The following is a 25343-nucleotide window of genomic DNA, read 5'->3' as shown; positions in this document are numbered from 1 at the left end:
GATCGGCTACGTCAAATAAGTACAATGGTACTGAGAGTGGCTTCAGCAAGCATTCCACGCAAAGGCAAATGCAAGAACAAATGGGTACAAATACATGTAATAGACAAAAACAAAACAATATACAGTCACGGTAGGGAATGCGACAAACCATCTCAAAAACTTCGTTAGCCATAAAGGGTTTATTGACATATTTTCTCAGTGAATAAATTGTTACAATGATACTATCCCTCAGATAAATTCAATAAAAGGTATTTTTGATAACTGTGACTAGCGAAATTGGGTTTCAGAGTACTTAGTCATATCTTTGTTTGGACAATGGAGACATACCTTCCAGTCCTTCTCAATGAACCATAAAAAGAATAACACCGTGGTGTGGTCAAAACAAGGCCATGACAGATAGATTCTCCAAAAATGATAATGCATTGATGTCGATCAAACCAACTGCCAAATCATCCTTCCGGGGTTCATATAGCTATTGAGAGTTCTAAATATTGATGACCGGTGACAATGTACTAAGACTGAGGCTTATCGGAAAGATCAAGAACAGGCAAAAATATGCATTTTAAGGATATAATGATTGCGATATCATTTTTACATTCACTTTTGTGCACATCATATTTAAAAAAGATAATATACGCTTATTTAAGGACATTTCATCTTACTATTATGCCACGTCTATTGAAGCAATGTCACTATAATTATTCTGCGTGTCAACTTTGAAAGCAATCTATGATTAATAATTATCTATATCCATGTATGAATATTTTCATATTCTGACGTTTGTTTGATAGTGCAAGGTTAGTAAGAGTTTATGACATTATTCAAGTAAATTCCGAAATACGAGGTGAATATAAAATATCTAAAACAAGTACTAGGTTTTGTTTTTTTCTTCTATTTTGACAGACAAGGCCAACAAAAATTAACTCCCCAGTTTAAATTGCAATATTTCTAATTGAATTATCATAAATGTACGATATATATCACTCATAAATCTGCATTATGCATATTACTAGTTAAAATCAAACGGTTTCCACCACTTTCCTATAGTTAAAATAGGTTTAATTAATTGTACACAGTTTATCAACATACGGTATTGTAGATTCCCAGTAGACAGGGATGACCTTGCCCTTCACCATTTGCCCACGAGAGGTCTCGTTTAGGTGGATTTCACGGTCAAGTAGCTTTAATTTTCGGACATTACGCACGAAAAGTGAAATTTCGTGACTGATCCCCTGACATGCTTTAAGGCGAAGATTTAAAAGGAATTTGGAGACAATAGACACTATTTTGATAAGTTAACCATGCCCACCAATGACGTAGGTACCTATTACAAAACATCCCCAACAACTTTGTTTCGCCACAGTTTCACAGCCACTGTTGATGGACAGGTGAGTGATAATGTTTCAGTATTCTTGGTTTTCAACTTTTATATTTTTATATTTTACATATAAAAGTCGTAAAATATTAACACTCATTTATGTGACATTTATGTTATTAGATGATTTCCCCCTTAATTTTTCTAAATTGTCTTTTCATTTTATGAAAATGCTTGCAGAAAGAATTAATTAGAGAGAGAGTCAAAGAGAGAGAGAGAGAGAGAGTTAGGGAGAGGGAGAGAGAGAGAAAAAGAGAGATGTATCGACAGAAATATTATTTTAATTAGAAATTAACTTTATAATGAAACTTTTCCTTTCAATGAGAAATTAAATTAAATTTCATAAGTCACTGTGTTTTTAATAATTTTCATGATGTGCAATAGACACCAATAATGCAATTGTGTTTTGTTTTGATTTAATACCAGTTAAAAATATCAATAACCTAATTTCTTTTTATTGCTATACATGAACCGGAGGTTGCGCTGTGTCACTGCAAACTAGTGATGAGAACAGCGGTTTTACATTAACTTTCTATCTAATAAAATAATGATCCATTAATTCAAGGTTTATGAATATTGTATACTAGTATCATTATCATTATTACTGTTATTTAATCAATAATAAAAAAAGTATTTTATGTTACAGTCATGGTGTTTTTCGTGGAACATTTTTGTCGGGCTTTTGTTATCTTATATTCTGTGACGTCAGCTATCACGTGTCCCCATGATGATGTCACTCTTTCTAAATGGAGTGATGCAAATACTTGGCCTGGAAATAAGGTACCCGAATAAATGATTATTTTTAAATAATTTTATGACGTATAATATCCTCACAAAATTTCCATACGAAACGATTCTTTTAAGTATATGGCTGCATAGATTTATATAATGTGTTCTTTAGAAGTATAATCAAAAATGATGATTTAAATATAACTTATTTGCGATAAAATATATTGTTACAATGTATAAATCTAATGTTGATAGTTTTCTGTGCCCCTGCTGCGGGCATTTTCAACAAACTGTTTTTCCCGGTGTTTTCCATGAATTTTTTACACACTGGTAGATATAGTGATGATTTACATCGTACTTCATTCTATATTTCAGCTGCCAGAAGCTGGTACTAATGTGAGTATTACTGGAAATGTACTACTAGACATGTCCCCTCCGGAACTGTTCGGGGTGACAGTGGAGGCCAATGGTAAACTGGTCTGGAGTCCGGACGGAGATTACACATTGGTTACAAAGTTCATCCATTTGAAAGGGGAGCTCCATATTGGTTCTGAGGCCTGTCCATTTGAGGCAAACGCTCGGATTTCTTTGACAGGTAAGTTAAGAAGTAAATCAAAAATATTTTTCGCAACGTTTTTTGCTGCGAACTTTATCCTTATTTGTTTGTGAAAGTGATGTCATGATGGCAATGACGGACTTGCCTATTTCATGTATACTAAAGTGATAGAATGGTTTAATATGACCACTTCCATGGAGTACCAAATGGCCAATCTAAAGAATTTAACCTGTGTATGCAAACCATGTAAAGACAGTTTACAGTTATACCTTGATGTCTTTCCAGACAAGTTTGACTAGATCAACAAAAATCATTTTAAATATGATATTTTAATGTTGTAAATGATATCAACAGGAAATATATTTCAGGTGATAGAAAAGAATATGACATTCCAAAGTTCGGAGCGAAATTCCTTGGAGTTGATAATGGCGGTACATTGGAAATTCATGGGAAAAAGAAACTAGCGTGGACAAAATTATCCCAAACTGTTCCTAGACTTCAGAAAACCAACGGTCTGGTCTTCCTGTCTGCCGATGACCGTGTAAGTAGTCAGGATGGCAATTTATCTCAGAAATATTGACAGAAAGGCTTGTGCGATTTACTATTTATTGAGATGTTGCAATTTAAACAGTCCAATATTATTATGAAGTCCATTTAAGAAACTTGCACTCCATGGAGTAAAGCTGTAACTTGTTTACCATGACTTGCTGTATTTTGTTATGCTAATATACAGGTGTACACCATTACAATGTATAAATGCTCGTACTCAAATCAAATTAAAAACAATTTCAATGCATTCTGTCACTACTTAAGACACATTCTCATTGTCAAATCTATTAGCAGTTTTTAAAAAAGCTACACTTTCTCTGATTTGATTTATACGCCCTTAAGTGAAAAGTGTTTACGTTATGGTGAGATTGATATAGTGTGATTTTCGTCATCACAAAACAATTCCACAAGAAAAAACTACTTTGATATAGCATTAACGATTATATAGATGCCACAGATTTGCAGACAATTATCATATTGCGCATTATAGCATGTTACGGAATAGACATTTTGAAATATCATTATTTTTGTTTTCACAGCCATTGGGATATCATAAAGAGGGACTTGCTATTTACACCTTTGAAACAGATGGCGGGAATCACAAGGCTAAAGTATATGCTACCAGCAAAGTGTCGGCAAATAAGGCCACTGAGGCGGTTAATGAAATAGCTTCATTCCTGTCAGGTAAAAAGTCACTCCGGTTAATGGGATAGTGCCATTCCTGTCAGTAAATAATCACTCTGGTTAATGGGATAGTGTCATTCCTATCAGGTAAAGTATCACTCCGGGAAATATGATAGTATCATATCATTTCTCCGGTTAATGAGATAGTGTCTTTCCTGTCGAGCAAATTATCACTCCGGTTAATGGGATATAGAAAATACATGATGAGTATCCCACAATGCAAGGTTTATTTTGGTGCGAGACGAAAAGATTCATTCACTTAACCGAACGAGAGTAGACTCTTTTTTACTACCATGGGAAATATGTAAGCGCATTCGAAAGCATTACCCGTAATTCTATTCAATGTGTAATTTCACTGAATATCCCTTTGACAATTACTTTACAATATTTACGTAAAGGTGACGCCATTCCGGTGAATGTGACGTCAAGTTTTAGCCGGGACTGAATGCGAAACGAATTATCAATAGTTGGTTTATGAACTTTACGTTCTATTAAACAATAAGGTCATATAAGGACGGCCTCTCCTGTGTGCAATTTTTCGTGTGTCTGAATGTTTGTATGTTGTCAAATATATATCATAATTAAAATAGCAAGGAAGAAATAATGCTATTAATGTTATGTACATGGCTATGTAAAGCTGGTCAGATGAAAGAACTCATATAATACGATATCGGCTGTTTTGCTTATTTTATAGATATACTTGATCGGGCGTTTTAATTAACACAGATGCAAAAAATGTTCAGAAGGGTGTGAAAAATAAAAGTCTAGTTAAACTGTTAGTAAATAGTTTATATAAATTACCAGAACACTGCATAAAATTAATCAACTGTATCACCAGATGTTAAGGTTTTACGTCAAGATTTAAAATGAAACTGATCCGGGGATTACAAGTCCAAAATTGTGTATAGGAAAATGTCTGCGGAACTGTAATGTCGGCCGAACGCCGAACTGTAATGTCTGCCGAACTGTATTGTTTGTCGAATCATGATTACTGCTCCGGGCAAAAAAAACTTGATGGAAAAAAAATAAACCTATAAAAATAAACCTATGAAATAAAACCTACATAAATAAACTTTTGTGTCTCGACGAATCCTTAAGTTATTACATGTTAAAATAACTGTTTATTTTTCAATAGTGTATAACCTATTAACATAATCTAGCCTTTATTAAACACAAACACATTCTTTGCTTAGAAGCATTTCTTGTGTAAATAAAATGCTTTAGTTCTGTTACAAACTGAGGACGGATGCCGTGACTATTAAAATCTCCAGATTACCCCCAACGGACGGAAGACTTTTTCTTCACTTAGCATTCATGTCACTATGTTTTTAAATTTCATCGGGGTATTAAAGAAATTTTGAGTGAATTCGCGTAGCGGATTTCTTATAAAAGTTTACAAACAAAATTTATTTCAAAATTAAAAAAAAAAAAAAAAAAGGGACATCAATGCTTATAATTAATTTTTCCATACTACATTGTTTATTTGATGAAATAAAATGCGTTTACAGCTACGATTTTCCAATGGATTATATTTCCAAAATTAATTATAAACTAATGACGTAATTGTCACAAACAAATAAAGTCGTATCACAATGATGAATTAACAAGCAATAGCCACTAGCCATTGATAAGAGCAGGTTTCTCTGAAAAAAGTTAGACCAATCAATTTATTTGCAGTTTATTACTTGCATTTCAGTGATTACCCCTTTCATTTCAGGTATCCCTGATGGCAAAGCTATCATGATGGCTGTCCAATACACGCTGATTTCGGATACAATACAGACAGATTTCTCACCAGTCTTTGAAGCCATTGAGGCAGTTGCTGGTATCCCACAAGACCAAGCTAAAATACGAAACATTGGCAGATTCGACGCCTACGCTCTAGTCACTGTAAAAGGTGAATAGCATTAACATTTTTCCAAGAAGTATTACAATATATATCAAAGTGAAAAAAGTAATATGGGGAAGGAGAACACATTTTGAATGTTTAAATGGTTGGATAATGATTATATGACGAATGGCAAAATAATGATAATAACAAAATGATTGCAATGTATTTGGGTACACAATAGCATATGATTGCAGCAAACACTAGTTTTGTGTAGAGGTCATTGAACCATGAGAAACCATTGATCGTGAATTCTTATAAAAAGAAATAAAACAATCTCAAATTAATTTGAAAAAGACATACCAAACTTACGATAGGAACCTCCTTGTTAATATACATCAACTTGTTTGACGGATAAATCAGTATAAATAAGTTTTAAAATTTAGTCATAGGAAAAGAATTTATTTACCTTTAAACTCTTCTTGATTTTGTAAGTAATTGTTTTTAGAGAACACAACTTTTTTGTTATATACATTGTTTGTAAGAACAATAATTACAAAAGTTACTATAGAAATGAACTATAATTAATATTATAAGACTATTTCATAAGTGGATATGAAGGATAGGGAAATTCTACCCTCGGGATCACAAAATGTTGTAAAACCCTCGGTAAGCCTCGGGTTTTACTACATTTTGTGATCCCGAGGGTAGAATATCTCTATCCTCATATCCACTTATGAAAGAGTATTTTTCTTTCATACCTTGACGTTTAATTGCAATTTTACCAACTATGATATCCGGCCATTTTATATAAATTCGATGAAATCCACGACTTGAATTCAATTTTTCATACATGAAAAATAACGTAATATTTTCAGCACAAATTCCGTTATATGCATCTTTTATAGTAAAACCAGTCATATTTGTGAAAAAAGGTGAAAATTTTACCAAGGAAAAAGATATTTTGTTGACGCCGTGACGTCACGAGGCTTTATTGCATGCACTCGTGTCGCCTGCGGCTGTATTGCCCTGGACCAGCCAGTATTACACCCGTAGGTATGAAAGAATATTGTTTATAAAAACTAACCTTTCAATCGTTTCAAGGTGACCCATCAAAAACCATGGAGACCTTGACCCCTGTCCACCATTATCACCAGACAGCGGAGGCCAGCATGGTCATCAATGACCTCAGGATGGTAGCCAGGAGTAAGACCACGTCTAAAAAAGTAAACACCTGGGAAAATCACAGATTTGATTTCAAAGTGGTGATGGATACAGCTAGCACTGTTATCCTGAATCTGGTGGATGAGGTCAGCACGTGGAAAGAAGGTAGATTTTAGGAAAACACTAGGAGTGAAAAAGTTAATGTGAACAAAAATATTGCATACTTATAATATGTTTCGGGGTTTTATTAAAATTAGTTAATGAAAGGTGTTAAAACAAATTCCTGTATGACTTCACGGTGTAATCTATTTTATCCCTCTTTTAAAAAAGTGTGTTTGCTATATCGTTAACATATGTTAATGTGCTACAGAATAATGATATCAGAGAATCATGTTGTGCAATGTCAAATTACTACATGTGACCAATTGTTACTGACCTCCACTGATTACAATATGGAGAAAGCTGAAGTCGCCACCATCGTCAGCTGTGCAGGCTGTAGCGGTAAACAGGTCAATGTCACTCGTAAGTGTTTACTATCATTATAGTCGGCGGTTACAGTTTTTCATATACTTGTTATAGATCAATTGGGAGAGTAGATAATTAATTCCGTAGACATGAGTGTTAGAGAACATGATAATAAACAATAGCTATTTTGCTAGTTCTGATAACAAATATATTTAATTTGACCTACATTACCATTTGATAGAAATATTTATTAAACTTCAATTAAATTTCAGTTTCTGAATTATGAAAGAATATTGATACAATTGATTAATATAGATGTTTAAATAATAGAAAAAAAAAAGAAGTAATAAAAATGATGAATCTTGTAATTATTGAAAGTGACTACATCAATCATAGTAATGCTATATTTATATTGTCATTTCAGTCCTTCCTAATTACCAGCACTATAGTGGAGTGGAAAATAACGTGGATATGAGAGGCGAGGTGGCACTGCTATCGCGGAATATTGTTATAGAGGGCGTCATGAATTCATTTTGTCCTACTGTGAACGAAAACTGTGGTGTCGCCTCTTTCGACACTTTTGGGGGACATGTGAAGGTAGGCTTCATTAGACAAATAGAAGTCTATATACAAGAAAAGTGAAGTTTGTAATATTCTGACAATTGTCAACGTGGTATAGATTATATCAGCTGATGTCAATTGTTTTAATAGAAAAAAACCTTGTCAAAAAGGCGCTTATTTCCATATGTTGATGGAAAGCTACTTAAATCATTCAAAATAACTGTAAATTTTGAGGGCCGCGTTTGCCGAGTGGTTCAGATGTCCCGATATATTACCACAAGCCCTCCACCTCTGGGATGCGGGTTCGAATCCCATAGGGGGCAGAATCCAAGGTACTGACCGCTAGTCGGTGGTTTTCTTCGGGTACTCCGGCTTTCCTCAACAACCTTGGCACGTCCTTACATGACCCTGGCTTTTAATAGGACGTTAAATTAATAAAATCAAACTGTAAATGTTGAAGCTAAAACCATTCGGTATAGATATATTCCTGATTACGTGAAGAAATTTTGTTGTGAAAATTCTTTTCCACAAAACATTTTATGATAATGTTTGTAGAGCAATTTCAGAAAACGACACTTTAATTGATATTCCTTTATAATATATGTTTCCACTGACCTACATTTAACAGGCTGTTAAAGGATTCAAGAACGTTCACATTGAAGGAGCCGAGTTCTACCACTTAGCAAACAGACTGACCTAGGTATGTTTTTAGAGTGCGCTTTTATGTTTTATATGTGATTGCAGAAAAAATAGCATAGTAATGATAAGTGATATATAATATTTTCTTTTTGCCTGTAATTTATTTATGAAAATTTTGAGATCAAATCATATTAGCAAAAGTTATTATCCACGAAAAATTTTATTTCTTATGTTGAAAAGTGACGCAATTTTCGCAAATGTTGAACTATTTTTGAGTTGGTTTTGATTACCTAACATATACGTATTAGGTCACTACCCTATCCACTTCCACATGTGTGAGGATGTGGACGGTCCGGAGTACCCTAACCCACCTTACATCAGAGAAAATTCTATTCATCATACCTTCGCCAGGTGCATCACGGTTCATGGAACACACGGTCTCCCGGTATGTTAACATTTCATTAAAAAATGTTACTGATGGAAATGTGACTTGTATGAAAAATTGAAAATATTAAATATTGAATCAAGGAACAATATTTTTTATTTATCTACACCTCAGTTTATATTTGAAAATGTAAAATAGCATTTAGTACATAAACTTTGTGCGTTTCAAGTAAGTGAATATATTTATATCTTTACAAGTATATTGATATAAGATTATTATCTAAACTTCCATCAGCTGATCCATGTTTTTTTTATCTTTTTTTTTGTTCTAAAAAAAGCAGGTAAATAAATAAAAATCGTCCAGAACAAAAAATAAATTAAAAAAAACCTACAAAAACAAAAAACGCGTGACTTAAAGAATCATCTATACTGATTTAAATGACGTTTTAAGAAATAAAAACGATATCAATATGTGAAGGACGTCCTCAATTAGACTTACTGTTAAAATGTCGTTCAAAATAAGTCAAACCCAAACATCTTCAGATGCCTTTACATTTCAGATAATAGACAACGTAGGGTACGAGTCTCTCGGTCATTGTTATTTCCTGGAGGACGGCGGGGAAAAGAGGACAGTGTTTGATGGGAATCTCGGAGCCAGTACCAGATACGGGACGCTTATTCCTTCTGACGCGTACGTTGTCACTGTGATGATAATCTTCCATATCATGTTGATTTAGGAATTACGAGATACATATCTATATCTATATATCTATATAAGAATGATACCAGATCATCATAGTGGCAGAATTTCCATAAGATGTCGGAGTGTATCAGCATCGGAATATCCTACATTAGGATAATTGGACTTCGTTGTATAAAGTGACATAATATATAAATAATTACAGCAGTAGTCTACATGTATAACGATAAAATTCCAAAACATTTCAGAACTCATCAAAGCATCAAATACAATTATTTTAAAGTTAAACTATATTAATCAACTAAATCTAAAATTTAAGTTTTAGAGGTTATAGCGTTCCACAGGAATCGAAATCATTTTGAGCTTCATTATCATTTCTTGTTTGAATATTGTTGTGGTTTTATAGGGAGCCTACAACATTCTGGATAACTAATCCTCAAACAATATTGAGGAACAACGTTGCTGCTGGAAGTAAGGTAAGGAAATTAAACAGCTTCAATGATTACATTTAAACAGTCACCATACAGAACATTCCGTACACCTATAAGCCTTCATTAACTTCTCTCTACGTTTTACTAGGGTCGATGATCAGTATACGTTTTACCTAGGCAATCGCATACTGTAAACCAATCTATTTTCCCGGCGATTTAATTTCGTTATTTAAATTCACATAGTTCTACTGTACAAGTGCTTGAAATATTAAATCGCACGCGAAAATGAATTGGTTTGTATTCAATTCTTCTTTCTTAGCTTATATATTTTCACTCATGACCAGAACCATAACTAGTTTTTACCTTACTAATTAATTGATGCGTGTCGAAAGAAAAAACGTTGATTTCACACAAAAAAAATAGTTTTAATAACTGGAAATGTTAAAGAACTCCTGATCATTTTCGATATTATTTTATATTATGTATACAAAATATATATATTTTTATTTCTAGAAAAAAGGCTATTGGTTTATATATCCTGATATTCCTCTCGCTGGGTCAGCTAACAAAGGTTACATGCAGAGAGATGAGGCTCGTCGTACCGCTATCACAGAATTCACCAACAACGTCGCACATTCCAACCAGGTATTGTTTTTTTATACAATATACAGACGTGTTGGGTGAAATAGTCAAGTAGGGTATACAGCTTTACCAACGTTTCGTATTATTGAGTATTTTGTACGCTTCTTCCATGTCACGTCATACAAACACTTGATCAACAGACATGAGAGCCCGATCAGACGGACTTACGGACGGACGGACGGACGGACGGACGGAAGGATACACCGCAAACAGATAGTCCCCTGAACAAAATACATCAACAATATAAGCACATTTGAAGATGATTAGAGCTCTGGTATAAACTAGACAATACGTTGACCTTAGTCTCAGTAGCAATCATAAAGACAATACCTTGTAGATAATTCGGATGATGAACATTTCTCTTTGTAGAATGGACTTTTCGTGGACAATCGTCTGGACGAAATTACGGGAGAAATCACATCCACTAACCGTTACGAACCGAAGGAAGACCCACTCGACGGGGATTCCCCTAACAAGCACGTGATCCTCGATAGACTTACCTGTATGTATATAGGCATGGATCGAAAACTCAAAATGATGAGTTCGACTTTAACCAGGACAGATTTATAAGCATTGTCCAATTACCTAGGACGATCATATGATACGTCATGGGTGTTAAAACTATTATAATAAATTGCAATTCCCTAAGTACATTATAATAATAAAATCATAAATGAGACGCTCCTGTAAACTCTGCAATTGGCATAGAAATATTTTTTTATAACAAAAAAGACATTTTTCTGAATAATTAACAATTAATATCCCACAGCGACCTCGCACGCATACACTTGAGAAACGAGATTGAGGCCGCAAAAGGGATTTTCTAAAGTAATGAATTAGACATATTAAACAGTTTTTAAATACACAAGAACCACCACATACATCTCATAGAGTATGCATAATTCTTAATATCACGTCTATCACGTCACGTCACATGTATATCGCATAGTTATACTGTATATCATTAAGTCTACCAATGCACCACGTGCACGTGGCTCTAGGACTGCGTTATGGTAAGCAAAACCAGGTGACATTTCGAATATAAGTAAAACTATTTTAAAACAAAATAAACATTATGAAAAAAAATATTAATATACACAGAAACACATTATGTAGACTCTTATTACTACTGTATATGTTAATTGTAATACTTACTTCATGCATGGTGGCGAATGAGAGCGGTGAGCAAAATGAACGTAAGCCGTTGGTGTGAATGAAGACACGTGTGTAATTGGTACGGTGACTGTTTGATAAAATTATACAGGTAATGTTCCTCTTTATCGAGTACACTAGCCTGAGTTCCTTATATAAATGTAAACTCTATATTAGACCGTTCGGGCCTGACTTCTTGTGATAATACTATTAATAACTTCTACTTCATGATTGTTTTGAAATCAAATTTAACATTGTGTGACATATATATTACTAAAATTATTAAATGTATAAAACCTGTAAACGAATAGTAAAATTTTATTCTATTTTAAAAGAATTTCCCCCCTTAAAGTAACTTATTTGAATGGATGTGTAAACAATGATTGTAATTAATGTGAAAGTGGAAATAATCAATTAAAATATGGAAATTGGTATGGAAGTCCTTCTGTGAAAGGAAAAATATTGTTATTTACATGCATATATTGAATAATTTTGAAAAAACCCAATTAAAGATGCTCCACCGCCGACAGAGTATAAATGATATTCATTATTTGAACAATAATTTGTGAATAATCGTGTATATAAAGGTATGATTAACACAAAAAATAACATAAACTAATTTATTTTAACTTTGGTGCATGCGCAATCAATACTTCATTCCATATAGAATATAGTGCCACAGATTTTTTTGGGATGCAATTAATTATTTTTCATATTTTTAACTTGAAGTAAAATTAGAAGCTCAAACTTTTCAATGGTGGTATTGGTGTAAAGTAAGTAATTTTAGTAACAGAAGAAAAATACTACATCGTCTACTCCTGCTTTTGATAGTGAAAAAATACCATTTGTCAGCGGTGGAGCATCTTTAATATCTATGATATTTATTAGAAGTACGTTTGAAGCATAGGTATATGAAGAAAAATGTTTAAGCTATTTCAGAAATACAAAGGTTATGTTCAAACCCGACTACACCACTGATATTTATATAGAACTTTTCTTTTTCAGCCTATCACAACTCACGAAATGCGTGGGTCCGCGGCGGATGGATTACAATAAACAGGGCCTCGTAAGTAAATCGTCACGACATATATATAGCGATGACTTAGAACTTGGCCAAAGCCAGCATAAGTCATTAAAACAGACATATCAATAAATAAAAGGAATAGCAATGCCTTTTTAAACTTTTACAATAAAACTATACAAATAAATATATATTTTACTGCCTTCGCTGTTTCCAAACATTGTTGCTGTTTCAAAAATTATAAATGCTATTACATCTGTTTGTAATTATGTATATTACTTTAAAAAGTAAATTGTTATATACGATTTTTTGTTACAAATATTCTAAACGTTTTATCCTTTTTTTTTCTTTGTAGACTAGCCGGTAGTCAAACGTCAATCACTCTTGTCGGGTAAGTGTAGCCTCTTATACTTCATACATCGTTTTTTGTTTTGTATTTTTTTCAGCTTGTGTATATTAAGTACATACAGAACAGTAGAAATAAAAATTGCAATACTAAGTTGTTAAACTTGTGCCTAATTCCTATTGACTTTGTTCAAATAAAATATGTTTAAACTAAATAAAAATTGTCTTGTAGATATTGAAAAAGATGTATACAAGATTATTTAGTTAATTTACCTTCCCGAGCTCAGTGAAATCAGTTCAGACGACGCGTTTCGTTAATCGAAATATGCACAAAATAAAGTGCCTCTTTCGCAAATTGATTTGACACGATGAATGATCCTCCTTCCATACTTTGCACCGAACGGAAGCGCAGTCAGTTCGTAATCTATATATATCAAAATATGCAGAATGTTATCATCTATTCCAGGACGACGTCGGCTACAACTTGCCGTCGTATTCGGAACTGATATGTAAGATATTTCGGCATATTGAACAGATGGAGCAAGCATGCTGCCCTTCGTGATACTTAGCCATGTCATGTGTTTTGATTTTTTGTTTGTTTGTTTGTTTTGTTTTGTTGTTAAATTTATCATTTCATTGATATGCAACATCAAGGTTTTCCACAAAACTTGCTCCTGTCAATAAATTTAGATTATGGAGTGAAATCTCAAATAAGCACTTTACAGAATGACAACCAATAATTGATAATTGTACAGATTAAATCTACGGATTGAAAGCTTCTGATTGTCCAGTCTCCACGTCACCTGTCACGGAGACAGTCCGTATGTGTGAAGGCATCAACAGCGCTCTCGTCAATGTGTCCTTGCGGTGTACCTCCACCCGTCTATATACCATTACACATGCGATTGAGGCACCAATAGCCACCAGAAGAATGATTCCAGCCATTATTCCAATGATGATCAACATTTGTGTAATAGATAAAGTGTTCGTTGCTTATGTTGACGCTTGATCAGACGTATCGTCATCATCATTATCATCATCATCATCATCATCATATAATCCATACGAGAAATCTTGTTATAGTCTCTGTCGACAAGTGAATGACTCGAAGGGAGCATTGATGAAGATGTGCTTTGATGTTAATAATCTCTTTTTACAGGAAAGCGAACCTGAAACTGTTTCTTTCAAAAAGCGTTGTTTTGGGTGAGACACATAATCTTGGCGACCCGGAATGGAACTCTGGAGTGGATGGCTGGAAACTTACTCGTTCATTACCTGAGAGAAACTAGTAAGTGAAGCGAAGCAGATATGACCAGGCGCATTACCTGATCTACGTTATGATATCAAATTATTGTGATGATATCAAATTATCATATATATATATATATATATCTACATTTCATAAAGATGCTACACCGCTAACGATTGGCAGTTTTTCTTTATTAAAAAACTGGAGCAGACGAAATTTTCTTCAGTTGCATAAGTTACTTACTTTACACCATTACCGCCATTCAAAAGTTTGAGTTTCTTAGTTTATTTCAAGATAGAAATATTAAAGATAATAAATTGCGTCCCGGAAAAAGTCCACTTCACTATGCTCCAAATCAAACGGAGCACTGCTTGCGCATCCGCCAAAATTAAATAAGTACCCCAGTGTGCAAGCGCTAGAAAAATAGAAAAGGTTATGACTTTTTACGATTGAACTCCATCTGACGTAGGACCTTTATATAATTATTTCTCAGCCTATTACATATCTGCGCCAGTACATCTATTCCCTATCAATCATTTCGCATTTCTTATTTTTCAGTAACAGGCCCATACAAGGCGTGGCGTATTACGATGGCCCTTCATATATATTCGATACCTTTTTTGCCAATTTCACGACAACTGCTGACAGGAAGTCGGGAGCGATAGGGTTTAAGAGGAAGAACAGATTTTCTTCACCGTCAATTAGTGGCACAAAGAACATTAAATTTGGCTTTCCGGACGGGGTAAGTACCATATCTGCAAGCGTGTACTTTCTGTTTGCAAAATGAATTAGATAAAAATCATACAGCAGTGATTGTTTTATAACGTACATAGTTTTGGTATTTCAAAAGTAAATAGGTTAGCAATGTAGAAATGTTTGGATAACCGGCATTATATGTTAAGCTTTATGATTGCCGATACATTGAAGATTTTCTAACGAAATTTGGATGTTTTAAATTTAATTTTAAGTTGTGCATATGTGATTTTATGGTCCCTACCCCAGATTCTGATCGGTAACAGAGTGTATGACGGTAACAGTAGTATGGAAGGTTTTGCTGATTTCGATGGAGATATTGCCGCTAAGTTTGTGGACATGGATGGTTCTGTAACCACCATTGTAGAAAGTTCTGTCGTCAGGTCCGATCCGTACATGGTGACGTCACAGTGCACGTTCAGGAATAATTGGAACTTAGCGATCTGTCCCCATAGATACGTAGAGGTAAGTATAGTTACCCGTAATATACAGTGTATCATACTGTAAATAGACACCGGTGACACTATAATCATTTTCTCAAAAAATAACTGCTAATTTATGACAACATTGATAACACTTTTTAGTATTAACGGATGGTACGCAAATTCCCATTGTGAATGGTTTCTTGTTTATACTAAACAAAACTATAGTGTCTGATTTATCCATGTTGTACTGGCGACCCTACCATGTGAAGAGTGACGGTTCATACAATGAGTGATAGCACCAACGCGCACGAAACTTTGTCGCTATTCTAATGGTGCATTGCGGTTGTCATATTGTCACTCTTTGCATGGCGAAGCCGCAAAAGCGATCGTGTGACATAGCTAAAATCAACAACTACATAATGGACAATATTGACCAAATTAAGGACGGTTTCAGTCGCATTGTCTCAATAAGATTCGAGAAAAATCATAGTAGAATATTTTACATTAATGTGTTTTCTTATTTTGCCGTGCTTGACAGGATGTTTATTTCTTAAAGTTGATAATTCGGTTCATGCTTTATATTTCTATACACAGATGAGGTTTTTCGTCATGTCCTCCGGAGATGACGCTCTAAAGCCGTTTGCATCACGTGACGATGCCCCAAACCATCCCCGATATCTATCACCCGATGACAGCGTGACCAGGTTTTCAATGATAGCCGATGGTCAGCACAGTTATTCTATAAACTGGCCGGATAGATCTCCATCTCAATATCAAATCATTATGAGTGGTATGGACAAGTAAGTAGAAAAAAATGCCTTTTCATATTTCCTTTTGATATTTGTTGATATTTGATGTGTTAAGCACCTTAGCAGTGCTTGTCTTGCTGTAAGATATGAAAATTTCATTTCTCCGTCTTATTGCATAATCATAAAAGACAACCTAATTTTCCTTATTCTCAAAATACTTTCGCCATTACCATTTTCCCCACTATCTCCGTTTTGCTTTTGGCCATTTAAGAATATCATTAATCCCTTCGAGGTAATCGCTGGGGTCTGTCTTTTGAACAAAATGTCTTTGTATGTCATTTGTGTCGTTTTATTTATGTCGATTGATGTTGCATGTTTTGGATTAAAACCTGTACAATTGTTAGAGAAGTTCTGCTATTTTGTATCAATGCCTTTTGAGAAAAAAAGTTTAACTGTACACGTTTGTAATAGGCAATAAAAGGCAATACTTACTTACTAACTTACTTTTCTCTCTTAGGAAACTAACATTGACTTTATCATATTTGTATGTATTTGTACTAAAACCATTTGATACACATTTGTAGTCGATTCCCAATTCGCATCGGATTTTGTCTACCTCGCAACGCTAAGTTTGACTTATATAGCTGGTACCCCACTGTGGCTTGGGGAATGCGGTTTTGGACGGAAGTAAGCAGCCTACAGGAGATAGATGATGATACTGTGGGGGCTAAATACTACTTCAACAGTAACACAGGGTAAGTACAGAGGTCTTGTCGGAAGTCAGTAGTCTATCGGAGACAGATGACGATACTGTGGGGGCCAAATACTACTTCAACAGTAACACAGGGTAAGTACAGAGGTCTTGTCGGAAGTCAGTAGTCTATCGGAGACAGATAACGATACTGTGGGGGCCAAATACTACTTTAACAGTAACACAAGGTAAGTACAGAGGTCTTGTCGGAAGTCAGTAGTCTATTGGAGACAGATGACGATACTGTGGGGGCTAAATACTACTTCAACAGTAACACAGGGTAAGTACAGAGGTCTTGTCGGAAGTCAGTAGTCTATCGGAGACAGATGACGATACTGCGGGGGCCAAATACTACTTTAAAAGTAACACAGGGTAAGTACAGAGGTCTTGTCGGAAGTCAGTAGTCTATCGGAGACAGATGACGATACTGTGGGGGCCAAATACTACTTTAAAAGTAACACAGGGTAAGTACAGAGGTCTTGTCGGAAGTCAGTAGTCTATCGGAGACAGATGACGATACTGTGGGGGCCAAATACTACTTTAAAAGTAACACAGGGTAAGTACAGAGGTCTTGTCGGAAGTCAGTAGTCTATCGGAGACAGATGACGATACTGTGGGGGCCAAATACTACTTCAACAGTAACACAGGGTAAGTACAGAGGTCTTGTCGGAAGTCAGTAGTCTATCGGAGACAGATGATGATACTGTGGGGGCCAAATACTACTTCAATAGTAACACAGGGTATTATAGTAGATCCAGGATTCATATAACCTGTTGGATAGAGGTTTCTAGGAGCGTACATATAGACATATTGGCAGATTCAAGGACCAACTAACCCATTAGAGCTTCTAGGAGGTCCTAGACAGAGCATGGTATGAATTTATTGGAATTGTTTAAGTGCAGTTATGAAGCTAACATTAATTCCGTTTACAATATTTTAGAAGACATTATCTAGATATGTGTTTATAAATTTCTTTTCGCTTGTGGGATGCTTACATTTCTGCGTTTTCAATCGGTTAAATTTAAAAATAATAGAAATACATTGTTGTACGATAATAAGACTTTTAGCGTACAATTCCAGTAATGGAGTAATATATTGATGCATTATTGTAGGATGTTATACGTGAAAATGATGACTCCCCAGGACCTAGCTTCCTTCGAATACTACGACTGTCAGAGCAGGAATTGTCCCAATGTTCGTATCAGCATCACAGAGGGGGATCTGACCGACGCAGATTGTAGTCAACGAGACACGCCCACACCTCCAGCTCAGGTATTTACTGTAACAACTCTACCAAGGTAATTACTATAGTCACCTCTACCCAGGTAAATACTATAGTCACCTCTACCAAGTTTATTACTATAGTCACCTTTACCCAAGTAATTACTATAGTCACCTCTAACCCAAGTAATTACTGTAGTCACCTCTACTAAGTTTATTACTATAGTCACCTCTAACCCAAGTAATTACTGTAGTCACCTCTACCCAGGTAATAATCATAGTCAAGGTAATTACTGTAGTCACCCTTATCCAGGTAATTAATTTAGTCACCTCTACCCAGGTAATTACTATAGTCAACCTACCCAGGTAATTACTTAGTCACCTCTACCAGGTAATTACTATAGTCACCTCTACCCAGGTAATTACTATAGTCACCTCTACCCAGGTAATTACTATAGTCACCTCTACAGTCACCTCTAACCCAGGTAATTACTATAGTCACCTCTACAGTACACCCAACACTAAATAATTACTATAGTCACCCCTACCCAATAATTACCATATTTACCTCTACCCAGGTAATTACTTACTATAGTCACCTCTACCCAGGTAATTACTATAGTCACCTCTACAGTCACCTCTAACACAAATAATTACTATAGTCACCCCTACCCAAATAATTACCATATTTACCTTTATTTACCTCTACCCAGGTAATTTCTATAGTCACCCCTACCCAAGTTATTACTATAGTCAACTCTACCCAAATAATTACTTTAGTCACCTCTACCCACGTAATTACTATAGTCACCTCTACCCACGTAATTACCATAGTCATCTCTACCCAGGTAATTACCAGTCACCTCTACCCAGGAAATTACTATTGTCACCTCTACCCAGGTAATTACCAGTCACCTCTACCCAGGTAATTACCATAGTCACCTCTACCCAGGTAATTACTAAAGTCACCTATACCAAAGTAATTACCATAATCACCTCTACCCAGGTAATTACCAGTCACCTCTACCCAAGTAATTACCATAGTCACCTCTACCCAGGTAATTACTATAGTCACCTCTACCCAGGTAATTACTATAGTGACCTTTAACCCAAGTAATTACTATTGTCACCTCTACCCAGGTAATGTAATTACTATTGTCACCTCTACAAATGTAATCACTATAGTCTCCTCTACCCAGGTAATTACCATAATCACCTCTACCCAGGTAATTACTATAGTCACCTCTTCCCAGGTAATAACTATAGTCACCTCTACCCAAGTAATTACTATAGTCACCTCTACCCAAGAAATTACTATTGTCACCTCTACAAACGTAATTACCATAGTCACCTCTACCCAGGTAATTACATTAATCACCTCTACTCAGGTAGTTACTATAGTCACCTCTTCCCAGGTAATTACTATTGTCACCTCTACCAAGTAATTAATATAGTCACCTCTACCACGTAATTACCATAGTCATCTCTACCCAGGCAATTACCAGTCACCTCTACCCAGGTAATTACTTTTGTCACCTCTACCCAGGTAATTACCAGTCACCTCTACCCAGGTAGTTACCATAGTCACCTCTAACCCAGGTAATTAATATAGTCACCTCTACCCAAAATTACTATAGTCACCTCTAACCCAGGTAATTACTATAGTCAACTCTATCCAGGTGATAACACTAGTCACATCTACCCAGGTAATTTCTATAGTCACCCCTACCCAAGTTATTACTATAGTCACCTCTACCCAGTTATTTGCCATAGTCACCTCTACCCAGGTAATTTTTATATTCACACCTACACAAGTAATTACTATAATCACCTCTACCCAAGTAATTAGCAAAGTCACCTCTCACCCAGGTAATTACTATAGTCACCTCTACCCAGGTAATTACTATAGTCACCTCTACCCAGGTAATTACTATAGTCACCTCTACCCAGGTAATTACTATAGTCACCTCTACCCAGGTAATTACTATAGTCACCTCTACCCAGGTAATTACTATAGTCACCTCTACCCAGGTAATTACTATAGTCACCTCTACCCAAGTAATTACCATAGTCACCTCTACCCATGTAATTACTATAGTCACCTCTACCCAGGTAATTACTATAGTCACCTCTACCCAGGTAATTACTATAGTCACCTCTACCCAGGTAATTACTATAGTCACCTCTACCCAGGTAATTACTATAGTCACCTCTACCCAGGTAATTACTATAGTCACCTCTACCCAAGTAATTACTATAGTCACCTCTACCCAAGTAATTACTATTGTCACCTCTACAAACGTAATTACCATAGTCACCTCTACCCAGGTAATTACATTAATCACCTCTACCCAGGTAATTACTATAGTCACCTCTACCCAGGTAATTACTATAGTCACCTCTACCCAGGTAATTACTATAGTCACCTCTAACCCAGGTAATTACTATAGTCACCTCTACCCAGGTAATTACTATAGTCACCTCTAACCCAGGTTATTATTATAGTCACCTCTAACCCAGGTTAATTATTATAGTCACCTCTACCCAGGTAATTATTATAGTCACCTCTACCCAGGTAATTACTATAGTCACCTCTACCCAGGTAATTACTATAGTCACCTCTACCCAGGTAATTACTATAGTCACCTCTACCCAGGTAATTATTATAGTCACCTCTACCCAGGTAATTACTATAGTCACCTCTACCCAGGTAATTACTTATAGTCACCTCTAACCCAGGTAATTACTATAGTCACCTCTAACCCAGGTAATTACTATAGTCACCTCTACCCAGGTAATTACTATAGTCACCTCTAACCCAGGTAATTACTATAGTCACCTCTACCCAGGTAATTACTATAGTCACCTCTAACCCAGGTAATTACTATAGTCACCTCTACCCAAGTAATTACTATAGTCACCTCTACCCAAGTTATTACTATAGTCACGTCTAACCCAGGTAATTACTATAGTCACCTCTACCCAGGTAATTACTATAGTCACCTCTACCCGTAATTACTATAGTCACCTCTACCCAGTAATTACTATAGTCACACCTACCCAAGTAATTACTATAGTCACCTCTACCCAGTAATTACTATAGTCACCTCTACCAACGTAGTCACCTCTAACCCAGGTAATTACTATAGTAGTCAACCTCTAACCCACCCAAGTAATTACTATAGTCACCTCTAACCCAGGTAATTACTATAGTAACCTCTACCAACGTAATTACTATAGTCACCTCTAACCCAGGTAATTACTATAGTCACCTCTAACCCAGGTAATTACTATAGTCACCTCTAACCCAGGTAATTACTATAGTCACCTCTACCCCAGGTAATTACTATAGTCACCTCTAACCTAGGTTATTATTATAGTCACCCCTACCCAAGTAATCACTATAGTCTCCTCTACCCAGGTAATTACTGTAGTCAATAAGACACATCCCGACTCAGTTAAACATATTTTGTTGAAGGGTAACCAAAGAGAAACAATGGTTACAGTTATCGAAATATCCAGGTGAACAATAAACGCATTTGAGTCTCTAAAACGTTCATGTTTTTGTTACAGACACCGATGGCTGCAACCAATCAACAAAGCCAGAATTCAATGGACGACTATTATGACGAACCCGAACAGGTATAGTACCCATATGTGATTCACTATAATAGTCCAATGTTTCGGTTTCCCCAAAAATTTATATTATGTTAGCAATTTTACTCATACTATTAAAATGGCTGAGCATTACACCAAAATCAACCTGTTATTAATTATGTTTCGTCAGCATTGACATTAAAGACCAAGCATGACACTTTAATGGGATTATTGTCTTGCGTAAACAGCATTATCATCAACTCTGATTGGAAATGAAACATTTCCCCAAATAAAATAACTCCTTCCGGTTACCAGTGAGTTGATTAATTATGTCGCTGTTTGTCGTGGACAGGACTGGGGAGCTGGTCTGACTGTTCCCTTCACCACGAGACAGGTGGTGGATGGCGGCTACAGTAGCTGGATGGAGTGGACCGAGTGTAACGCCGACTGCGGTGGTATGTATACAAGAACAAGTCGGAAAGCTAGAAAAGATGAATGAAATAATATCTATCAGATTGCAGATTGAAATTCGGTACGATTAATTTTTAACAGAAATCCACTCTAAACATCTATCTAAATATCTTTGTAATATATTCCCATACGGCACTAGTGTCAAATTCTGTCAATAGTGTCAATAAATCTACGACTATACAGATCATGACGCCAATGTGATGTCATTAGTACGGCAAACAACATTACGTAACGATAATTCAAGATGAAACAATATAAGAAAAATAAACAAAATGAATAAGCCATGTCGTATTGACCAAAACGAAATACATGGAAGAAATCATTTTTATCTCTAAGCATCAAGTATGAATCTATATTATATTTCACATGAAGTTTCGTTACATGTCAATATTTTGAAAATATGGATGAATTTATTTGCAAGGTGGTCAGTCTGTAAGAAGCCGGGCCTGTAATAACCCGAGCCCCAAACACGGAGGAAAGGACTGTGTAGGTCCTAGGCAAGAGACTAAATCCTGTAACACCCAACCTTGTCGTAAGTATGAAATGTATTGCTTAGAGTAGCATACAATATTCGAATATTGTGCGAAATCATGTTCAGGTATATATGGTTTTTTTTAATATAAATAGGTAAAAAGGAAGTAAAGTGCATATAATAATGACGCATTACCATGGTAACATTGCTATATGTATTCAATAACACTTCATTATGCACATTCCCCTAAGCAACAACACAAATGGGAAATAAATTGAAATGATTAATAATTGTAATTGCATGTCCATATTTACAAAATGTCGATAATACAAAAAAAATCATGATTAAATTTATGTCTTGACCAAACATTTTTGTTGACTCATAAGTATCCTTATGTTTATGGAGCCTATGTCACTCGAAGTAAACACATATTCAATTATCGCATATTTAGAATGCTACTTTCCTTGTTTCATCAAAGATGTGGATGAGGAGGGGCCGTTTCGATATGAATAATGCATTAGGTATGATCAAAGCATGACTCATTACAGCATGACTTTAGGTAGAAAGTAACTCTTAAGTGAATTAGGGTACTAATATGTAAATTTTAGGTGACTATCTTCTTTATAAAAAAGGCATTCATGCTGGGGGAGGGATATAAAAAGGCCTTATTAGTCCAGTTATTAAATGCCGAAAAGTATATTTAAAAGGCGAATCTTTATCAGCTTGGCTATAAATGTAGCATTGATGAACACTAAGGTACAGTACAGCTTACCTACATTTTCTCAGCAATGTGAACATCATCGATATTCCAGGGGTTACTATCACTCTCGTTATATCCAACTCTGGATTACTTCATATCAGATCTGGTGGCTATGTGTAAATGTATGTCAATAGATAACAAGGATAGAACGGTCCGTTGATGTTCAACAAAAGAATCAAATAACCCCATGGCTTTGAAGTTGGGCATCGCTCTCTGGAATCTTCAAAGGAGGTCACTGTAGGCCCGTGATTGGTCAGTTGTCTCCTGAAAAACCTTCAGTTTTCTATAGTCCAATGGATATTACGACAGTTTCAGTAGCAACCTCTGGAATATTGAGGATGTAATGTGTGAGAATATGACTGCGTAGGATAATGAGTCAGTCCAAAAATCCACGTTTTTACATTGCATTACTGTGTTCTGCATGCCGTAGTTTTTGCATTATAACATATTAGTAGAAATAATATCATTTCGTATGTAGCATGACACAACAATGACAGGGTGACACACATGGTGATTTCCCTGATACTACACAAGCTAATAAAGAAAATGAATTGAAAACCATTCATTTACACTGTTTTATGGTGATGCATGCATTATTGGCGTTCATTCTAAAGATATTCACAAAATATACCATGCTATCAAACTCGATTCGACACTTATTTCTTACGTCTAGGTTACTGTCATCTTAATCAAACTGGAACTTTAAAAAAGTGCAATTGCTTATCACTGAATTCTCACTGAAAACATAACCATAACAGGATTTGAAATATATACAATTATAAAAAGCTTGGCATACATCAGAAATAAAACAATATAAAATGTGTTGTTAAAACTTGACAAATAAGCCTGATCAAACACACAATAACATCGACAAAAATCAGGAACACAAGTATGTTTAATTGTCATTAATTAATTATCACATTAAATGCTACATAATAATGTCTCTCCAACATGGCACATAGCGTTTCACGTAAAGTTGTAATTTTTTTATTTAGTTGATGTTTTTTTCGGAATGACTTCATGGAGCTTTGGATGATGATGGTAGTAATGATAAGACGATAGAGAATAATTAATATGATAATGATGTTGATATTTCAATATAATAGCCTGATAGTTGTTTGATTATTGATTGATATATGTTTCATTCATTTTTGTTGATGATATTTATTTTTTCAGCCATTGTTGGTGCTGACATTTAACAAAATGTTCCAGCTTTAAATAATGATATATTACGTCTTTGTTGGCTGTTGGTATCTTGTTTGTTCCAGCTATTAACGGTGTGAGTTTACTACATGTATGTTCTCTCTATTGTACGTTACTGTTTGATCCAACTATTGATACTAATGATATTTAAATGATGATTTTTTTAATTGCAGCTATTGATGGAGGTTTCGGACAGTGGTCAACTTGGTCAATGTGTAAAGGGGTCGTGAGCTGTAAGGGTTACCAGGAACGCTCACGTAACTGCGATTCACCTGCTCCAGAATTTGGCGGGGAGTATTGTGAAGGGTATTCAAAGGAACTCCAGAAGTGTACCACGACAGGCTGTATATAAGTGTATGAATTGTACTCCCATTGCCAAAGAGTCAAAGAAATTCTAAATTCTTTATATTATTATGACTTTTTTATTTCTGCGTTTTGTTTAAGGAATTAAATTTCTTGAAGAACAA

At 35.2% G+C, this 25343-nt stretch overlaps 1 protein-coding gene across 1 annotated transcript; it reads left to right on the top strand.

The window, feature by feature from the left end:
- The first annotated feature begins 1322 nt into the window (after positions 1-1322).
- On the top strand, positions 1323-25343 carry LOC138320836 (cell surface hyaluronidase-like). The gene is given in 28 exon segments (XM_069264090.1): positions 1323-1388; positions 2022-2155; positions 2480-2699; positions 3029-3201; positions 3749-3893; positions 5611-5790; positions 6826-7052; positions 7305-7407; positions 7775-7947; positions 8540-8591; positions 8594-8611; positions 8859-8995; positions 9495-9625; positions 10041-10110; positions 10579-10710; positions 11077-11209; positions 12865-12925; positions 13236-13271; positions 14385-14513; positions 15033-15216; positions 15477-15692; positions 16247-16452; positions 16986-17156; positions 18265-18424; positions 21947-22015; positions 22323-22425; positions 22863-22973; positions 25050-25343. Coding segments are annotated over 27 exon segments (3651 nt in total). The 5' UTR covers positions 1323-1388; positions 2022-2023; the 3' UTR covers positions 25229-25343.

The sequence above is a fragment of the Argopecten irradians genome, chromosome 4, assembly GCF_041381155.1.
Source record: "Argopecten irradians isolate NY chromosome 4, Ai_NY, whole genome shotgun sequence".
Taxonomy (NCBI): Eukaryota; Metazoa; Mollusca; class Bivalvia; order Pectinida; family Pectinidae; genus Argopecten; species Argopecten irradians.
This window is presented reverse-complemented; position numbering and strand designations above follow the sequence as displayed.